At 47.1% G+C, this 18,408-nt stretch overlaps 2 protein-coding genes across 2 annotated transcripts in view; one reads left to right on the top strand and one right to left on the bottom strand.

The window, feature by feature from the left end:
• The window catches only part of LOC135899188 (uncharacterized), a 122,491-nt gene that overhangs the window by 90,611 nt on the left and 13,472 nt on the right, over positions 1 to 18,408 (top strand). The window lies entirely within an intron of this gene.
• Positions 8,013 to 9,077, bottom strand: LOC135900509 (uncharacterized). The gene has a single exon (XM_065429992.1). The coding sequence runs from the start codon at positions 9,075 to 9,077 to the stop codon at positions 8,013 to 8,015; it is 1,065 nt and encodes a 354-aa protein (XP_065286064.1).

Below are 18,408 nucleotides of genomic sequence, written 5' to 3'. Positions count from 1 at the left end.
TCGTAATGTCAGAAATGTCTCCCAATTAAGAAATGTCAACAACTTCTGTCGTACAACAGAATTTCTGTAGTTGCGACAGGAATTCCTTTTGTCCTTTTCAACCGGGCACTACATAAGCTTGTCGCATCACACAATTTCAGTGCACTTCTGTTGTCATCATTGGGTACATGTTGCGGCGATAGGTTTCCGTTGTGGAACAGTTCTCTGTAGTACAACAGAAGTTTGTCCATTACTTCAGGAACACTTCTGTTATGACAACTGGGGGCCTGTTGCAATGATAGGCTTCTGTCGTACAACATTTTTCTGTAGTACAACGGAAGTTGGTCGCATTACTTCAGGAACACTTCTGTTGTGACAATTGGGGGCCTGTTGCCACAATAGGTTTCTGTAGTATTTCAACAGCTCTCTGTAGCACTACAGAAGTTTTTCGGGTTACTTCAGGAACATTTATGTTGGGACAATAGGGTGCCTGTAGTGATGACAATTTTTTCTGTAGTACTACAAAAATCTGTTGTAGAGCTTCAGCTTTCTGTTGTAACAACAGACATACGACAGACTGTACTTCTGTAGTAGCAACAACAAATGTCTGTTGTACATCAGAAAAGTCTGTCGCTCCATCAGGAATCTGTAGTTACTACAGAAAAATCCTGTTGTACAACAGAAATTTCTGTAGTACGACAAAAATCTGTTGTAGAGCTTCAGCTTTCTGTTGTAACAACAGACATACGACAGACTGTACTTCTGTAGTAGCAACAACAAATGTCTGTTGTACATCAGAAAAGTCTGTCGCTCCATCAGGAATCTGTAGTTACTACAGAAAAATCCTGTTGTACAACAGAAATTTCTGTAGTACTGAACACAACCTCTGTTGTCATTTTCAACTGGGTCATTTCACATTCTTCTTTTTTTCGATGCTCGCGACCCCAATTCGTCGATGTTAAAAAAAGTATAGCGTGACGTGTTTCCTGTTTCCAATTTTCGCCGAGTGTCCGCTCTTGTTCAATCCCTTTCTCTATGGCAATACTGTGAAAGACAAAACTAGCTTTTATTTGGCGAACTTGTGCCACCAAAGACAGGCTACACCTAAAGCACAATGATAGCGGCGAACACAGTCGGCGATCGTCGAAAATCTGACGTGCGGGTCAAGCGCGTCGGCTTTTTAGATAAGTCGTCGAATGTTCCAGAGTAACCGCTGGGACCCGTGTGTCTTCCACAAAATTGTGTGATCTGATGCAGTCAGATCACACAAGTTGCGGGGAAAGACAGCGGATGGAACCATCGATAACATTCCAGAAAACTTCTTTTACATGCAGGCGCGTCCTGCGCTGTGCGCTAACATTTATTAGATGGTGAGAACGACTTCTCACCATCTAATAAATGTTAGCGCACACCAGATAAAGAAGTACACGTGTCGATATGAAACGTAAGAGTTCAAGGCTGAGGAAACTTAAGAAGAAGACATCAAATCCCTGCTACTCTGAGAAAATTAGCAAATTGGCACATGTGTTGAGAGCAGTGATAAAACAAGCAAAACATACGTACATGAACGTCACACTTAGCAACTTCATCAAGACGGCTCCTCAAAAATATTGCAGATATTTTAACGCGAACATGCATAAGCAAAGCAATTTGCCGCCTAAAGATGCTTTCCAAAGAGCCAATCAGTTCAATAACTTTTTTAAATCCGTTTTTACACAAGACGACGGAACTTCACCAGATTTAAACCATCAGCCGAGGGGAACCGGCGACATACTTGGTGATATAGAGATTAAGGAACCAGGTATACTTTCACTGCTGCTTAACATCGACATTAAAAAATCTTGCGGCCAAGATGGGATTCTAAATACTTTTCTCAAGAGATACGCAGAATGGGTCTCTAAATAGCTGTTACTTTTCTTTAAAAAATCTCTAGAATCGTCTGTCGTGCCCAAAGACTGGAAAATAGCAAAGATTGTCCCGATTCTCAAATCAGGTGACGCAACAAGCGCATCAAATTATAGACCTATCTCGCTAACTTGCACATCTTGCAAAATTCTCGAACACATCATACTAAAACACATCGTAACCTTTGCGGAAGATAACTTGCTTGGCAAAAACCAACATGGTTTCAGAAAAGGACTGTCTAGTGATACGCAACTGACACATACTGTGCATGATTTCGCTCTAACCGTTGATAACCGCGGGCAGATTGACATAATATTTTTAGATCTATCGAAGGAATTCGACTGGGTATTCCATCCTGAACTCCTGGGCAAACTACAACACATTCTCGGATCTGGCAGCATGATAAACTGGATAAAAGCTTATCTTGCAGGCTGACAACGGTACGTAGAAATGGAAAGCCAGCAATCTGATTGGGTATAGGTGTCATACGGAGTGCCACAAGGAACAGTCTTAGCACCAATTATCTTTTTACTATAAATCAATGACATGGCAGATAACATGAAACCAACGATGGGCATGTTTGCAGATGATTGCATTATATATAGGGAGATTAGGAACCATAATGATCAAGTAACACTAAATCATGAGCTTGCGCAAGTAGCAAATTGGTGTCAGGCATGGCAGAGGAAGATTACTTTATACAAGACTCTTTTTATGAGAGTAAGCCGAAAAAGAACACCACTAGAATTCACCTACGCGATCGAATAGCAAAAATGAAAAATAGTCGGTGATTATAAATATTTGGGCATTAATTGTCCTATCATCTGATATGAAATGCGACAAACATGTGTCAAACATATCTTTTAAAGCATTTGAAACACTTTGTTAACTTAAACGCTCTTTAATATCTGCCTCACCAGACACTAAGATGCTAGCCTACACTTCCATCGTTCGTCCTATAGTAAAATATGGTATAACCTGCTGGTTCCCCCATATCAAACAGTGCATAACACGCCTAGAAGCAATACAGAGAAAAGCCATCAGACTCATTTATAATAGCTATAACCGTAATCATTCTCCGACAGAACACCTTGATAAAGCTTGCCTCCCGACTATTTACAAGCGTGCGAAATTCTTACGCCTCAAGTTTCTGTTCCACCTCCTTAACGGGGGCTACAAATTTAACAGTGGTTCACATGTATCTTTCACTGAACAGCGAAACACTAGAACTAAACATCATAACCATTTAATTGAATACAGGTTCCACACAGTCACATTCAGGTATTCTTTCTTTCCCCAGGCAATCAGAGACTGGAATTCATTGCCTAGTGATATTATAATTTGCTCCCCTGACGATTTACTTTCTATGCTGGAAAAATATGTCTATGACTACGCATCTTGGTTTACCAGACACCCCATTTTATCTCTAATTGGTTTTGATGTCCTTTTTATTGTTTATCTGATGCTTCTGTATTTCTGTTCATTAACCTTTAAGGGCTGACTCAGGAAGGTCACACTCTTTTACTGTTTTGCTCAGTTATGTCTTCTTGTAAAAACTACAATATTAAAAATATATAAGTTTGTCATTCTTATTTTGATGCAATGTATTTTACCATGTCCTGCAACAGCCTCCAAATGGAGGCTAGCAGTATGTATGAAATATCTAAATAAATAAATAAATAAATAAATAAATAAATAAATAAATAAATAAATAAATAAATAAATAAATACACCAGTTGGGGTGTATATCTGCCACGCAACAATAATCGTCATCTGCCGTGCTTGCGTTTTCTTCCTTGAAAACGCTGCGCCCGCTACTTTCCTGTCGGGAATGCTATGTCATGCTGATAAAGCGCATACCGTTTGTTACTGGGAAGTACCGGACTGGCAGCTTCAGAGAAAGGAAATGCGGACAAGACAGGGGACGTTTATTGTTGTGTGGCAAGATACAATCCAAAGGGTGTAATTTTGTTTTAGAGTGTAATATCTACACTCTTAAGAAAAATTACACCCTTTTGCCACACAAAAATAATCATCTGTCTTGTCCGCATTTACTTTCTTTAGAGCGGCGAGCCCAGTACTTTCCAGTAATGAACGGCATGGGCGTTATCAGCATGACACAGCATTCCCGACAGAAGAGTAGCGGGCGCGGCGTTTTCAAGAAAGGAAACGCAAGCAAGGCAGAGGACGATTACTGTTGTGTGGCAGAGATACACACCAAAGGGTGTAACTTTGCCTAAGAGTGTAGTCTTAAAACGTTTACACTCTTTGGGGCCTAAATCTTTTATAAAAAACTCTAGCAACATTCTTTAGACCGTCTTTAAGCTATTGTAACTAGAACCTACGAACACTCAATTGAAGTCCTGCCGACACTCTTTATACATCTTAACAACGCTCTAGTAGTACCTTAGAAGCAATTGGCCACCAACTCCCAATAGAAATGTGTTCATAGGATGTCTTTAAACTTCCAATTTCATATGAACATTTGTCTTTATATACCCTAGTAACATTCTTTCAAACAAACAATGTCCATTTATCTTCTGCCCACTTTCTACCAACCACCTATTAACATTCTTCCTATTGAAAAATGTTTGTAAACGTTCTGCCAACTTTCTACCAATCAATTATTAACATTTGTCTTTCTACACTCTAGCAACATCCTATCAACAATTGGCCACTATACTTCAATTGAAGCATGTTCGTAGATGGTCTTAAAACATTCTAGCAACAGTGAACCAACACATCTCTTTAGGCCCTGTAGTAACATTGTGGCAACATTTTGCTTAAATGTGCTTAAGTACTTGCTACTAACGTTTTACTATCCCCCTAGTAACATTTCTACTACATACGACCTAATAGTATAACGTAAACATTTGTCAGTATGTGTGAACACGTTGGTAAATGGTTATTCGAAAACAAAATATCAGTGTCAGAAAATACCAGTTTTAAATGACAGGCTGCAGTAGTTATACAAGTGCGAATGATTTTCTTTCACATTCGCACTTGTCTAACCAGTGCAACATATGTCGTTGTGAGCCGGTTCATTGCAACCTATGTCATTGTGAACCGAGAAACTACACGCTCAATATTTCACTACCTTTCATTCTGTACGGCGAGAGTAGGAAAGAGCAAATAGTGAGTTTATGATCAGACAATATTTACCACACATTAAGTCATCGCGACCACTGTGAAAATGTATTGTTTGTAGCTTTGGTTTACAGCAATGATCGGGGATGTGGTTCTTTGGCATTAAATTTTTGGGAAAGCAGGAATTTTCCTGACGTCTACAAGGCTCCAAGTCGGCTCTACATGCAGTCGTAGAGATGGCTTTCATTCCACCATCAACAAATCTTTCAACAGAGCCTTCACAGAAACTGCTCTCTCTCTATTGACATTTATATTCTCCGCCGGTACAACACATTCACCGGTACAGATATATATATTTTTTAGTGAGTAAAGCACTCGGCTTCCGAGCGTGGGGCCGTCATTTCGAAACTCACCACCTGCAACGTTCTTCCTCACGAATTTATTTATTTTGTACATTAATATCTTTATAGCGATTCGTCTTACGTGAAAAACCCATGGACGGACCTACGCGTTTCCTCGTTAGGTAGGCATAGAATGCTTGCACATTTATAACGACCCTGTAAACGTAAAGCTGCGAATAAAAGAGCAGTGCGTAATTGATCAGTGAAACCCGTTCAATGCGCGATTACGAGTTCTTGCGTATTTGTCTTCCTAATTTTTTGTCTTCATTATAATCAAAATGTGAGTGCTCTCTGCAACCGTTAAAGATGAGCTGTCATGAAATTTTGATCCGCGTAACAAGCCTAGATTAAAATAATGTAGATTTAGAGGAGCTTATATAAAGAAAAAAGTAGGTGACCCTAATTTTAGACTTCTATGTCTCTTAGTGGCACTCGTGATTCAGAGTTGGTTTTCGTTATGTTGAGCAGGTCAACGTTTTTCCCCTGATGCGATAGGCGGGCGAGGAGCGATGGAGGGCGAGGAGGAAGCCCAGTGCGTGCCAGCTATCGGGGCGTCGTCCTCTAGCGAGCGGCGCACGAAGTAGAGTTACTGTATATGCTACCTGCGGTAGCATATACGGTAACTCTAGCACGAAGTGCACTTACGCACCCTTTTCGATGCTGACGTCAGCACATGTAACAAGAGCGCGTGCGCAGCGGTTGCCTGCAAGCGAGCGAAGCTGCAGGTGAGCGCCGGAAGAGGAGAAGCGAGAGAGGAGGGATTGACGTCACATCCGCTCTGCTAGTCAGATGTGCAGCCTATGCCAAACAACAGTTTCCCATTAATTAGCGTGCTAAATATAGTTCCACCTTCTTGTGCGTCATTAGCGATGTTATAGCCTCCGCTTCCTATTTACGGGTTTCCAGGAATTTCGCCATAGTCGTGCTCACGCGGCGGGTCACTAAAATCTACGATTCAGTGCATTCGTTTGCGGTAACCAGTGATTTCTAATTATTTGTAACTATTCCATACATTTCAGTAGCTCATCTGACTAAAGGACCAAAGCTTTATGGTCGTTGTGGTACACTCTGATCGTTTGTACTGTCATGCTAGACACGTTCACGCCGCAAGTAAAATCTATACACGACCGGTGACGAGCGGTCGGAACATTGAAGTCCGTGTAGCACTCAATTCCAAACCTTTCCAACGGGAAGGACACGATCCACTTGCCGTCAAGGTGCGCTATGCCGACGTTAGTCCCCTTATATGACGATCTACTTGTCTTCGACGGATGAGATCCTACTAAAGGCGCCTGTCACGAAGGTCGCAACGTCTCCTTTGGACGTAGCCGTGGGGTGTGGGGGAGGTGTAGACTGTCGCAATCACGGTATCGTCTTCCGTCTGCTCGGCGAACCCGTCTGCACCCTAGGCCTGCTCTACGATGGGTAACGCGTAGGGCGAGACGCCTACGTATAGCCATTCCTTGCGTAAATCGCATCACACTGCTCCGGCCTATCTGTCCGCTTGTAGGAGCACGTCCGTCCATGTCTCCGACGGGCAGAAGATGGGGAATTTGTCGAAATACGGCGTCGCAACGCGCAACGAATGCGAGTTTAAGGCGGCAAGTGCGAATGAATGCACTTGGCTCACTTGGTTGGCGCGGACATTGTTGAGTAAACTGCGCGCGTCCTGCCCATAGCAAGTCCAAAGTGCAACTGCTGATAAGGTCGCTAGGGCGATGACTACGTCACAAGAAAGCAAGAATACATAGACTACTATATATTTATACAGGGAAAATTTCTCTGTCGATGCGACTCGACAGACGGACGCACAAATTTCCAAGAAAGCGCCACCATTACCACTAACCGGAAGTAAGTCATGACGCCAAACGCCTGCCTGTATGCCTTAAAATCGTCCGTGCATGAAACGATGTTTTTTAGCGAATTATTTGGAACGGCAAGACATTTCTCCGCAAAGTTCGGGAATTTATATCTGGACACTGGTGTCATCTTGAAAATTCGTTCCAAGTGAGTTCGCTTTGCGAACTCCACGGGTAAAATTTGTAAATTGCAATATGGGTCATGATGCAATAAGTTAAAATGTCATTAGCGAATGTTTTCTTAATTAGTAGGTTTCACATATAATTTTTTTTTGCAAATATTGTCCGCCGCTTCGAGTAAACCAGCTCAATAACTAGAATTGTGATATCTGCCACACGCAACTTTTAAAGATTTTTGAAAGTGTACACTGAAACACCCTGTATATATATCAAACAAATTATTCTGGCTTTATTAGCTAACCAAAAAAATGCGCCCTCCGCGGAAACGGTTTCGCTGGAGCACATGTAATGGAGTTTGCCATTGTGATTAATCACAATGAATTCAACATTCTAGTCATTGGGCAACTTATGTGACTCATTTAACGAGAGCTCGCCATTGCAACTTCCTTCGTTACTTTATTTCCGATCGAGCAGACAAACGTGGGCAAAAAAAACCCGAAATTCCTGGCGCATAAACGTTCCAAACGAACTTCCAAACGAGCCTACGCACTTGCAGAAAGGTTGACGAGTTAAGGCCGTTGAATGTTGTCAATGAAAAAATATCTTTCAAAGGAGTGCGGCATGGCACGTAGGACGAATAACTTTTCCGACCCCATTTGCGTCACAATGGCGTGAGCGGCTCGGTCACGGGAGTCGTAGGATCAAGCGAGGACAATCCTCCTTGTCCTTCCCCATCAATCGAGGGCAATCCTCCTTCTCCTTTGTCCTCCGCCCTTTCCCGACCCGCCCTGCGAATCCCGCTTCCTTCGGTGTTTACGCGCAGGGTCGGGATCGTCGCAGGTGTTGTGAACTGCTTGTTCGGGTGTTCGTTCGTCGCGGGCGCTTTGAAGTCGGTGAGTGGCGTCAACTCTGCACTCTCGTCGCCAGCGTTCGTCTCCATCTGCAGCGTGTCGGTGAATAGCGCGAAGAAGGCGAGCAGACCCAGCGTTGCGAATGCCAGAGCCAGGGTCAACATCGCTCCCACCGTAACGCCCGCCGGACAGCAAGTCGTACCATCGACTTCCTGCGCTGTTGGAATGGACTGCGCTGGAACGTGGATGGCGGCGTTCTCGGCTGCCGGTATGACGTTATAGTAGAGCGGCGCCGCAGCAATGGCGACCGCCTCAGGCGATGCAGCTGGAGCAGGCGAAACAGGCTTGCTCACCGCGGGCTCGGCGTGAGGGCGATCCACGTTGTTGATGGCACCGTGAGGCGCGATGGACTGCGCCTGTTGCGGCCCCAACGTAGCCGGCACCGCAGGAACTGAAGGCAGAACTGGTGATCGCACAGTAGCCGGCGCCCGTTGGGGCGCAGCTGACACACTTGCTCCTGTCGGGATTGCCGACGCTGACGGCGTCCCGGAGGCCGCAAGAACTTGACCCGCAACGGGTGTTGCCTGCGCTGGCGCTGCCTGTTGAACTGACGGGTTCGCAGCTGCTGCAGGGACGACCGGGGCATGGCTTTCGGCTGCAGCTGCGTTCTCCTGCTGGTTGCTGCCTTCCGGGTCTATGCCCCACCGGATTGATCGGCGGCGATGTTTTTTGTGTCGCCGGCATCCCTTGCCAGACTTTAGGATGCCGATGAGGGCGTTGCCGTCTTCGATGACGGAACCGAGGCCCGAGTCTGTAGCGCGGGAAGCATCCTTGGGGGAGCTCCGCGGCGTGTTGCCCTGTGCAATGGGTTGCATTCTTCTACTTCTTCCTTTCGGAACGGGTTATGCACAAGGTTGGTTAACTATGCTACGCCCTGAGGCCGTACGCTCGTGGTTCCGTAAGATACATGAGTGAAGGCCACTACGTTCACATGGCAAATACGTAGGTAAACATCTTGAGAGGAACTTATATGGCATTTCCTGATTAATGTTCTCTGATGCCTATAGAAATTTCCGTCGTGGTTATACTAGGGTCGCTTTATTTTATCTATGCGCACAAACACATGTAGTTCTAGTTAATTGCCTAAGAGAGGCGTCGAGTGAGTTCTACAAAAATTACGCTTCGCAGCTGTCGGTTCCCATTCCTCATCTAATCAAATTAGGCGTTAGTTATGGTGGTGCTTCCGAATCCATACACAGAGAGTAAGAACGAGAGAGAGTAAGAGCGAACAAGCTTTATACAAAAGAGCACAGGAGCGTAGGTTATAGGTCTTCTGCACTGCAGTGGGTGGTCCCCTCTGTCCGGGAGTCCAGCTACTTCAACAGCCCTTCTCGCTCGATTGACAAGGTTGAGCTGGTCCGTTGAGTCAGAACTGGACAGCGCTGCCTCCCATTGCCGTGTGGTGCAGCGTGCTTGGGTGTGAGCTCTGGTGTGCTTTCGCAAGGCCATACCATGTGGTAAAGAGTTGCACATTGATCCTAGTATGCTAGGATGCTCGGCGCGTACCTCTCGCGGCTCCCGGTGCGCATGCGCTCAGGCGTAGGCATGTGCGTTCTGATTGCCGCGTAAGGACTGATTCGCACGATGCATGATTTGTATGTATGGTGGGAGCTCGTGCGCTCCACACAAAATGCGCTGTGTGGCCCTGGAAATTTTGGCCCTGGAAAACTTTCTGCGTGTCGTCTCAGTGGCTGTCAGAATTATGACGCACTCCCCGTGCAGCCTCTTCGTGATGGATAGCGTTATCGTTAGTTACTCTGACTCCGCAGCTCTCGCGCCGGCAATCGACGGCGCATTTATTTCGGTCACCTGATTGTTGACTACGCTGGCAACGAACATGGTTCCTGTTGCGGTGGTAGCCGCGTCTACCTACGTACGAGTTATTGGGGTGGTTCTCATACTACTTCGCGAGCGCCTGCGCACGGGCGTGTAGCCGTCCGATGTGGAGTGTCGGGTCCATTTTCTGGGTATTGGCGAGACGTGGATAATTTCATGTATTGGTGGGGGGGGGGGGGGTCTCTATCGGCACGCTTGCCTTCCGTACGGCATATCCCAGACGTTTCAAGACACAGCATTCCGGTATGGCGTGTTGAAGCCTATCCGTTTGGCCTACCAGGTGGGTCTCTATGATTTCCTGTACTTTGTTATACACCTCTGTCTTTCGAGGCAAAAATTGAGCGTTAAGGGTGAGAGTCCGAGCGCCTGCTTATACGCTTTGCTTATCAGCCGGTCGAAAGCCTCCACTTGCGACTTAAGAAAATTTAGATGTGGTGCTGTGCACGTAATGCGGCTCACAACCAGAGTTTGCATAAGTCGGACCAGGACTTGTTCCTCCTTGAGACCCATATTCCTGCTGTAACAGGTTGCATCATGCGCAAGATCTTCGTGGTCGTGTTTCGCATCTTCTCTCGTGTTCTCTCGTATCTTCTATCGTGTTTTGTATCCTCCGCTCGTCTTTTTGTAAGTGTAAGGCGAGGATACGAAGTGCCTCCACCTTGTGGATTTCTTTAGGACCTCATCTGAGGTCGATGGCTAGTGCCATTTCGTTTGTCTTTGCATTCGAGAAGCGCACATGAGGACGATCAACAACCCGAATCCAAAGACAACCAGCTGTCTCGATTCTCGGCTGTAACCCTACATAGTGGGCAAGGCATGAAGTAGCCAATTTCAACTTCCCTTTGCCTTCGGGCGGTCGAATAAAGATGCTAACGGGGTTTGTGCTGCTCAACTTTTCTAAGTTTAGTTTCCTTGAATTTTACTTTCGCTTTCCAGGTCATCTATGGTACGCGTTTCACGCTCGCTAAGAAAATAGAGTGTAGTCAAGTAGAAAAGAAAATGATTGAACTAGAGACTATAGAAGGCGCTTGTATGCACCTGACAAGGTTATTGTCCCTGGATATTTTCTATGTACGAGCAACGATGTTCATATCTTTTACCTGTCGCAGTTATACCAATTGTCGCGCAGTTTAGCAATATCAGCTTAAGTATCTTTTCAAGGAGTACATATGCATGCAAGAAACATGAAAATGTTTTTTCTCCAAGGAAATCAGAGTGGAAGTTGTGCGTCCCAGGAAAAGCACACATATCGTCATGGGCAAGTTCAGACAAGAGCATGCACTTTTTGTTCATATCGCTCGTTCATAAAACCAGGGAGCTTGTGTTTACAAAGACCAGTGATGCGCCACGCACTTCCTCGATCTGTCTACTTAAATCTGCTGTTCTGCAGCGGATATTGAAGATGATATGCACCTGGATTTGGCTAGTAGTTCCGAGACAGCATTCGAGTCAAAGATGTCGAACTGTCATGGAGGTAGAGACGTTTGTTTATAACGCGCGAGCCACGCACGCTGGATTACAGCTGGCGACATTAGCGTTGGCACGTTCTTGTTCTTGTTCCCTAGTGAAATGGCGCCACACACTCTGGAGGATCGGCCACGAATCGGGCGGTGAATTAGGAAGCGAGAAGGAATGCTAAAACCGCTGGACGCCTGCACTGAAGTTACCACCCACTGCAGTGCGGATGAGCCAGAAGTTACGCTTGTGTGCTCTTTTGTATAAAGTTTATTCTCTCTCTCTCTCTTTCTCTCTCTTTCTGTTGATTCGGAAGCAGCACCTTAATTCAACGTTAATTTGATTAGATGAGGAGTGGGAACCGACAGCTGCGACGCGTAATTTTTGGAGAACTCACTCAACACCTCTCTGAGGCAACCAACTAAACTACATGTGTTGGTGTGCGGAGATAGAATAAAAGCCACCTTAATATAACCGTGACGGGAAGTTGAATTTTCATCAGAAAACAATAAACACGAAATGTGCTATAAGTACCTTTCAAAATTTTTACCTACGTATTTTTCACGTGAACGTAGTGGCCTTCATTCATTTATGTAGTGTAAGGCCTCAGGAAGTAGCTTAGTCAACCAACCTTGTGCATAACCCGTTCCGAAAGGAAGAAGAAGGAGAAGAATGCGACCCATTGCAGAGGGCAGCACGTCGCAGAGCTCCCTCAAGGATGCTTCCGGTGCTGAAGATTCAGGCCTCGGTTCCGTCATCATAGACGGGAAAGCCCTCACCGGCATCCTAAAATCTAGCAAGAGACACCGGCGACACAAAAAACATCGCCGCGGATCGATCCGGTGGGGCGTAGACTCGAAAGAGAGAAACCAGCAGCAGAACGCCGCTGCAGCCGAAAGCAATTCCCCGGTCGTCCCTGCGGCAGCTGCGAACCCGTCAGTGCAACAGGCAGCGCCAGCGCAGGCAACACCCGTTGCGGGTCAAGTTCTTGCGGCCTCCGGGACGCCGTCAGCGCCGGCAATCCCGACAGGAGCAAGTGTGTTAGCTGCGCCGCAATGGACGCCAGCTACTGTGCGATCACCAGTTCCTCCTTCAGTTCCTGCGGTGCAGGCTGCGTCGGGGCCGCAACAGGCAGAGTCCGTCGCGCCTCACGGTGCCACCATTATCGTCGATCGCCCTCACGCCGAGCCCGCGGTGAGGAAGCCTGTGCCGCCGGCTCCCGCTGCATCGCCTGCGGCGGTCGCCATTGCTGCGGTGCCGCTCTACTACGACGTCATACCGGCACCCGAGAACGCCGCCGACCGCGCTCCGTTGCAGTCCATTGCAATAGCGCAGGGATTCGATGGTGCGACGAATAATTACTGTCCCGCGGGTGTTACGGTGGGAGCGATGTTGCTCCTGGCTTTGGTCTTCGCAACCATGGGTCTGCTCGCCTTCTTCATGGTCTTCACCGACACGCTGCAGATGGAGACGAACACTGGCGACGAGAGAGCAAAGTTGACGCCACTCACCGACTTCAAAGCACCCCCGATGAACGAACACCCGAACAAGCAGCCTACGACGCCGGCGACGATCCCGACCCTGCGTGTCACCACCGAAGGAAGCGGGATTCGCAGGGCCGGTTCGGAAAGGGCGAAGGTGGAAGGAGAAGGAGGATGGTCCTCGCTTGATCCTACGACTCCCGTGACCGGGCCGCTCACGCCTTCGTGACACAAATAGGGTTCACTCGTCTGGAAAGTTATTCGTCCTACGTGCCATGCCACCCTTCTGTGATAGATAATTTTTCTATGACAACATGGAACATCCTTAACTCGGCAACGTGCCTGCAAATGCTCAGGCGCGCTTGGAAGTTTGTTTGGAACGTTCATGCGCCAGGAATTTTGGGCAATTTCGGGCACTTTTGTCTTCTCGATCGGAAATTAGGTAACTAACGAAGTTGCAATGGCGAGCTCTACTTAAAATGACTCACATGAGTGGCCCAAGGACGCGCATGAACGATTCCTTGTGATTAAATAAAATGACAAACGCCATTGCATGTGCCCCAGCGAATCCTTTTCCGAGGACGGTGAATCTCTTAAGTTAGCTAATAAAACTTCATTAATTTCATTCGTATTTACACACACAGATATATATATATATATATATATATATATATATATATATATATATATATATATATGTATATATATATATATATATATATATGAAACCACTGTAAGTACGAAAGACAGTTTTTTCACTCTTCTCATCCGTAGAACCTGCATTGAAGGGCCCACTAACACTGTTTAGAAGGACAGGCAGAGGAAGGGCACATTCACACCGGCGACTTGAGGAGGTCGCGCGACCATTTGCGACTCGCAATCAAAAGGCGACCGAAGGCGACTGATGTTCACACCGGCAAGCCCGGCTGAGCGCGACCCGCAAGTCGCAATCCCGGAGATTATCGTTCTCAGTGAGAACTCTCGGAATCTACGCGGAATTTGAATGCGACGCCGGAGGAGGCCGGATTTAGACACACGAAAGATCACTTCCGGTGCGTCGCTGATTGGTTTATCAGTTTTGCGACCACGGTCGCGCGACTGAAAAATCGCGCAGAGAGCGACTCGCCCAAAATGGTTGCTTTTCGAGAAGGGCGACCGTTTGCGACCATTTGCGACTGGTCGCAAAGCGACCAACTTGGTCGCGCGACCTCCTCAAGTCGCCGGTGTGAATGTGCCCGAAGTAATCCACTTTCGGTCCACGACTTCTTCACTCCACGATTGCCTTGAAGGCCAGCTACAAGGAAATTTCACTTTGGTGAAACCTTTGGATTTTTCCGCGCGCCACGGGCAGGAATGGGCAGTGACAATTTTATGGCGAGTGGGCAATCGTTGAGTGTCATCACTTACTTTCGGTTAGTGGTAATAGTGGCGTTTTCTTTTTCCTTTGTTACAGCGAAGCCGTATATGTCTAGGTTCTGGAAATTTTTGCCTCCGTTTGTCGAGTCGCGTCGACTGAGACATCTTCCCCGTACGAAGATATAATAGTCTATGTATTCTCGCTTTCTTCTGATCTAGTGATCGCCCTTGCAACCTTATCTGCCGTTGCACTGTGGGCTTGCTGCGGGCAGGACGCGCGCAGTTTGCTCAAGAAAGTCTGCGCCAACCAAGTGAGCCAACGGCATTCGTTTGCACTTGCCGATTTCAACTTGCGTTCGTTGCGCCCGCAGTTCGCCAATGTATTGCGCGACGCCAAGCTACGAGGCATTCCCATCCTCTGTCTGTCGGAGACCTGGGCGGACGTGCTCCTACAAGTGGACAGATACACCGGAGGGGTGTACAACAAGAGCGTGGAAACTCGAGCCGGCGGCGTTGTGATTGACCCAAAGAATGGCTACGTGGGTGTCTCGCCGTACGCGTTACCGATTGCAGAGCAGGGGTGCTATGCAGGATGCGCCGAGTTTCTCGTTCACCCGAGTTTTGCCCGAGTTTGCTCGACGGCAGTCAGTGAACGGAGATAGCGCGGAACGGGCCGAAGGTGCAGGCAAAAAAATATGTAGACAAAAAGTCGCGTATGACAACATGAGCGCACCCTGCGCGGCACGCTGCTTCCACGTTTCAAGCGCAGAAGGCTGCACAACGAAACGCGCCAACGCCGCGTATTGTTATCAACGGATTATCGCATCTTAGCGATACCGTGACTGCCCGCTGTCTGTCAGCACACTTGCCGTGAGCCGTTTGCCACGCCTTTCCCGGGCGCGTCAAGGGCGTGCCTCATCTTTCGGGCGCTATCTATCTATCCTCCATCGAATGCGATCGGGGTACATGCGGCGCATTCTTGCACCTACACTTTCACTCAAACGAATACGTTAAAATACGACAAATAAAATAATGCACATTTTTATTTCTTTAGGTATCTGTTTTTCGTTTTCAATGCTAGAAATTTGTGATGACAAACGGAGATCGAGCAAATTATTAAATTTTGCACTTCTTGCCGTGAGTGGCGACAGGGAGGCGAAAGCTTAGACGCGGTACATGGAATCTGGTAGCACGCACGAGGGCATTCATACGGTGATAAGTCGCCTAGGGGCGCTGCAGTGCTATTCTCAATAAAGTCGGTCATGATCCATGGAGGGTCATGGCCATTCTTTCTCTAATAGGGGAATAGAAACGCAGCGCCGCGGTACGGCTGTTCATCGCAGGCGCTTCACTAGGCTATTGAGGCCCCCGCTTTACCAACTAAAAACGACACAACAGCTGTCGCTGCAAAATGGCGGTATGTTATTTTAGAGTGCGTAGTGACGCAGTTCAGTGAAAATGTACCAGTTTATCTTTGTGCGCGAAGCCTCTGCGATACATTGCGAAACGTGCGTGCTTCCCCAGCGACAGAATTCGTCGCTTGTCATCGCTTGCACAGTGAAGGCGCCTCTGAGCGCATGTACGCAGTATATGAGTGTGTTGTGCAGTCGAAGGTGCTTGCGGATTACCTCTGCTGAAGCCAGCAGCGATCGCAGATGGATATCGTAACGACACCGCAGCACTCGCATTTTGGCAGGTGAGGGCTCTTGTGTGCAGTTATGAAATCAGATTTCGAACGGAGAGAGGTGTTGGAACTGTTGAGTGCGCAGTGCTTGTGATGAAGAAATGCCATTGCACTGGGCCTAGAAGAGCGAGCGATTCTCGGACGCTGATCGTGTTTACGACGTTGTGGCTCCGTTTCATCACCGATGACAGAGCAGCCATCTGAAACGACTGCTGCAATAAGCATTCCTCAGCATCGTCGTCCCCCTCGACGCCTCGACGCTTTGCAAGCACCTACAGTGACGTGCCGATAATTATTTACTGTGCGCTACGCGCCGCAATACAGGCAATGAAACCGTGTTGTGCGGCCATCTCAGCCCGAGAAGATGTATGCCAGCGACAGTCAACGCTTTGTTTTCGATAGTGGTGCTCAGTACATCACCGATGACAGTGCGTTGTGCGTGTTTTATGTCGGCGGTCAAGATTGTTGATGCCTCTCAGCTCGACACCGCGTCGCTGTTGCCGGAAGATAAGTTGGGCGTGGCCCAACTGTGGTGGGTGCGCGCGCAATAGTTACATGCCTCGCGCGGGGCGTGACCTCTGGTTTTGATTGACAGGCGAACTCGTGCTAAACTCGTACATCGCGAAACCCCCTCCAAGTTCAACTCGGGAACATGGCGGCGGCAGCAGCAGCCTGTTTCATTGCATCCAGCGGCAGCAAGCGTCAGTATGACCGTCCGGACCCGTTCACCTGCATGACCGACGGGGAGTTTCAGCGTCATTTTCGCCTGTCGAAGACATCAGTGTGCTGGCTGTGTGACGAGCTAGGCGAAGACTCTCGTCTGCGGAGACAGCGTGGCGGGCTTCATTCGCTCACCGTCGTAGAGCAAGTCATCTGTGCCCTCCGTTTCTACGGGACTGGGAGTTTTCAAGGAAGCGTCGGCGCCGAGCGTTACATCGGACGCCATCAAACTACTGTTAGCCACTGTGTCAGAGATGTGTATGACGCGCTTATCGATGCGGCAGTGCGTAAGCGGTCGCTAGCTTTCCAGAATACTGCGGCGGAGCGGGCATATATAAAAGAATGCTTCCCACTTCGTGGGAACATTACGAACGTAGTCGGGTGTGTCGACGGAACGTACGTAGGAATTAAGGCGCCTTCAATGTCAGCGTTACTGTGATTAACAGACTTTTTCGCTGGTTGATCACTTTTTGTCGATTGTTCTACTTATCTGTCAGGGTGCCTTCCAAATGGCTCACTTTCTTGGGAAAGGGGTTAAGTATAAATAGATAAATGGATATCACTAATTGTGTGAAGTAACCTATGAATCCTAATCTCATAAACAACTTGGGGTTCTTCATTGGTGAAGTTACTAAGTATGCACAATGCTGAATTTTGGTCATGCGTAATCTATCGGCCGCACTATGAAACAGCGAGGCATTGCACAATTTGTTGCAGCGCGAGATGTGGATGTTGCACCAAGCCGGTTGTGCCTATGCATTTGTGGCGAAATAAAAATGCATTGAGAATCTTAGTGTGTTGGCTTGCATGAAGAAAATACTTCAGATTGTTTGCTCTGTTCACTGTCGATGCATGTGCCAGAGGTTCAGTGCATCTTCTTTTTTTTGGGGGGGGCGGCGTTATTCTGGATGGATAAATTTTATATTTTCGTCTTATAATGGGGCTCTAATTCTTAAGCATTAGAACAATGCACATCCGATACTCTGCAGAACTCTCTGTACGTGAAGATGTCATGAACCACCAAGGCATTATTACATATCGGAAGAAATGTGGTGCAGATGCCAATGAAAAGTGGGTCTTCAACCTACCATGATAAAAATAAAACTTGCAGAGCAAATAGACCATTTGTACAGGTTTAGAGCAACGATTACACAAAACGTGATATGCCGAAACGAGTAAACACTTGCCGCATTGCCAAAGTAGGCTGAGCGACATGCAGCATATATTGGCATTGAACATGTCTCGTAACTGTTATTTTTATTGTAAGCCCTCGCTGTCACACCTTTCCCTCCAGCACTCCCTTTACTGAAACGTGGCACTGTCTTTCCATTGGTGTCATGATGATAATGGTAACGGCAGCAGCAAGGCTGGTTAATGCTTGCCTCTTTGATTCCTGTGAGTTTAGTGGTAAAGAATATGGCACGTTCATACATACAGCTGTGCTGCAAAATTTAACATTTGTGATTTTTCGGAGAACAAATTTGTGTTGGGAAATTTCAAAGATGTGCACCATTGTGGCCTAATAACTAGAGCATTGGTGAAGTTCAAGACGGTATATTGGTATAGAAGCTTGAAGTTTAATTGCACAACAATTTGACGGGACACAAAGAGAAA

Source organism: Dermacentor albipictus, chromosome 5 (genome assembly GCF_038994185.2).
Source record: "Dermacentor albipictus isolate Rhodes 1998 colony chromosome 5, USDA_Dalb.pri_finalv2, whole genome shotgun sequence".
Taxonomy (NCBI): domain Eukaryota; kingdom Metazoa; phylum Arthropoda; class Arachnida; order Ixodida; family Ixodidae; genus Dermacentor; species Dermacentor albipictus.
Note: the sequence above shows the minus strand (reverse complement) of the source record. Positions and strands in the feature narration are given on the sequence as shown.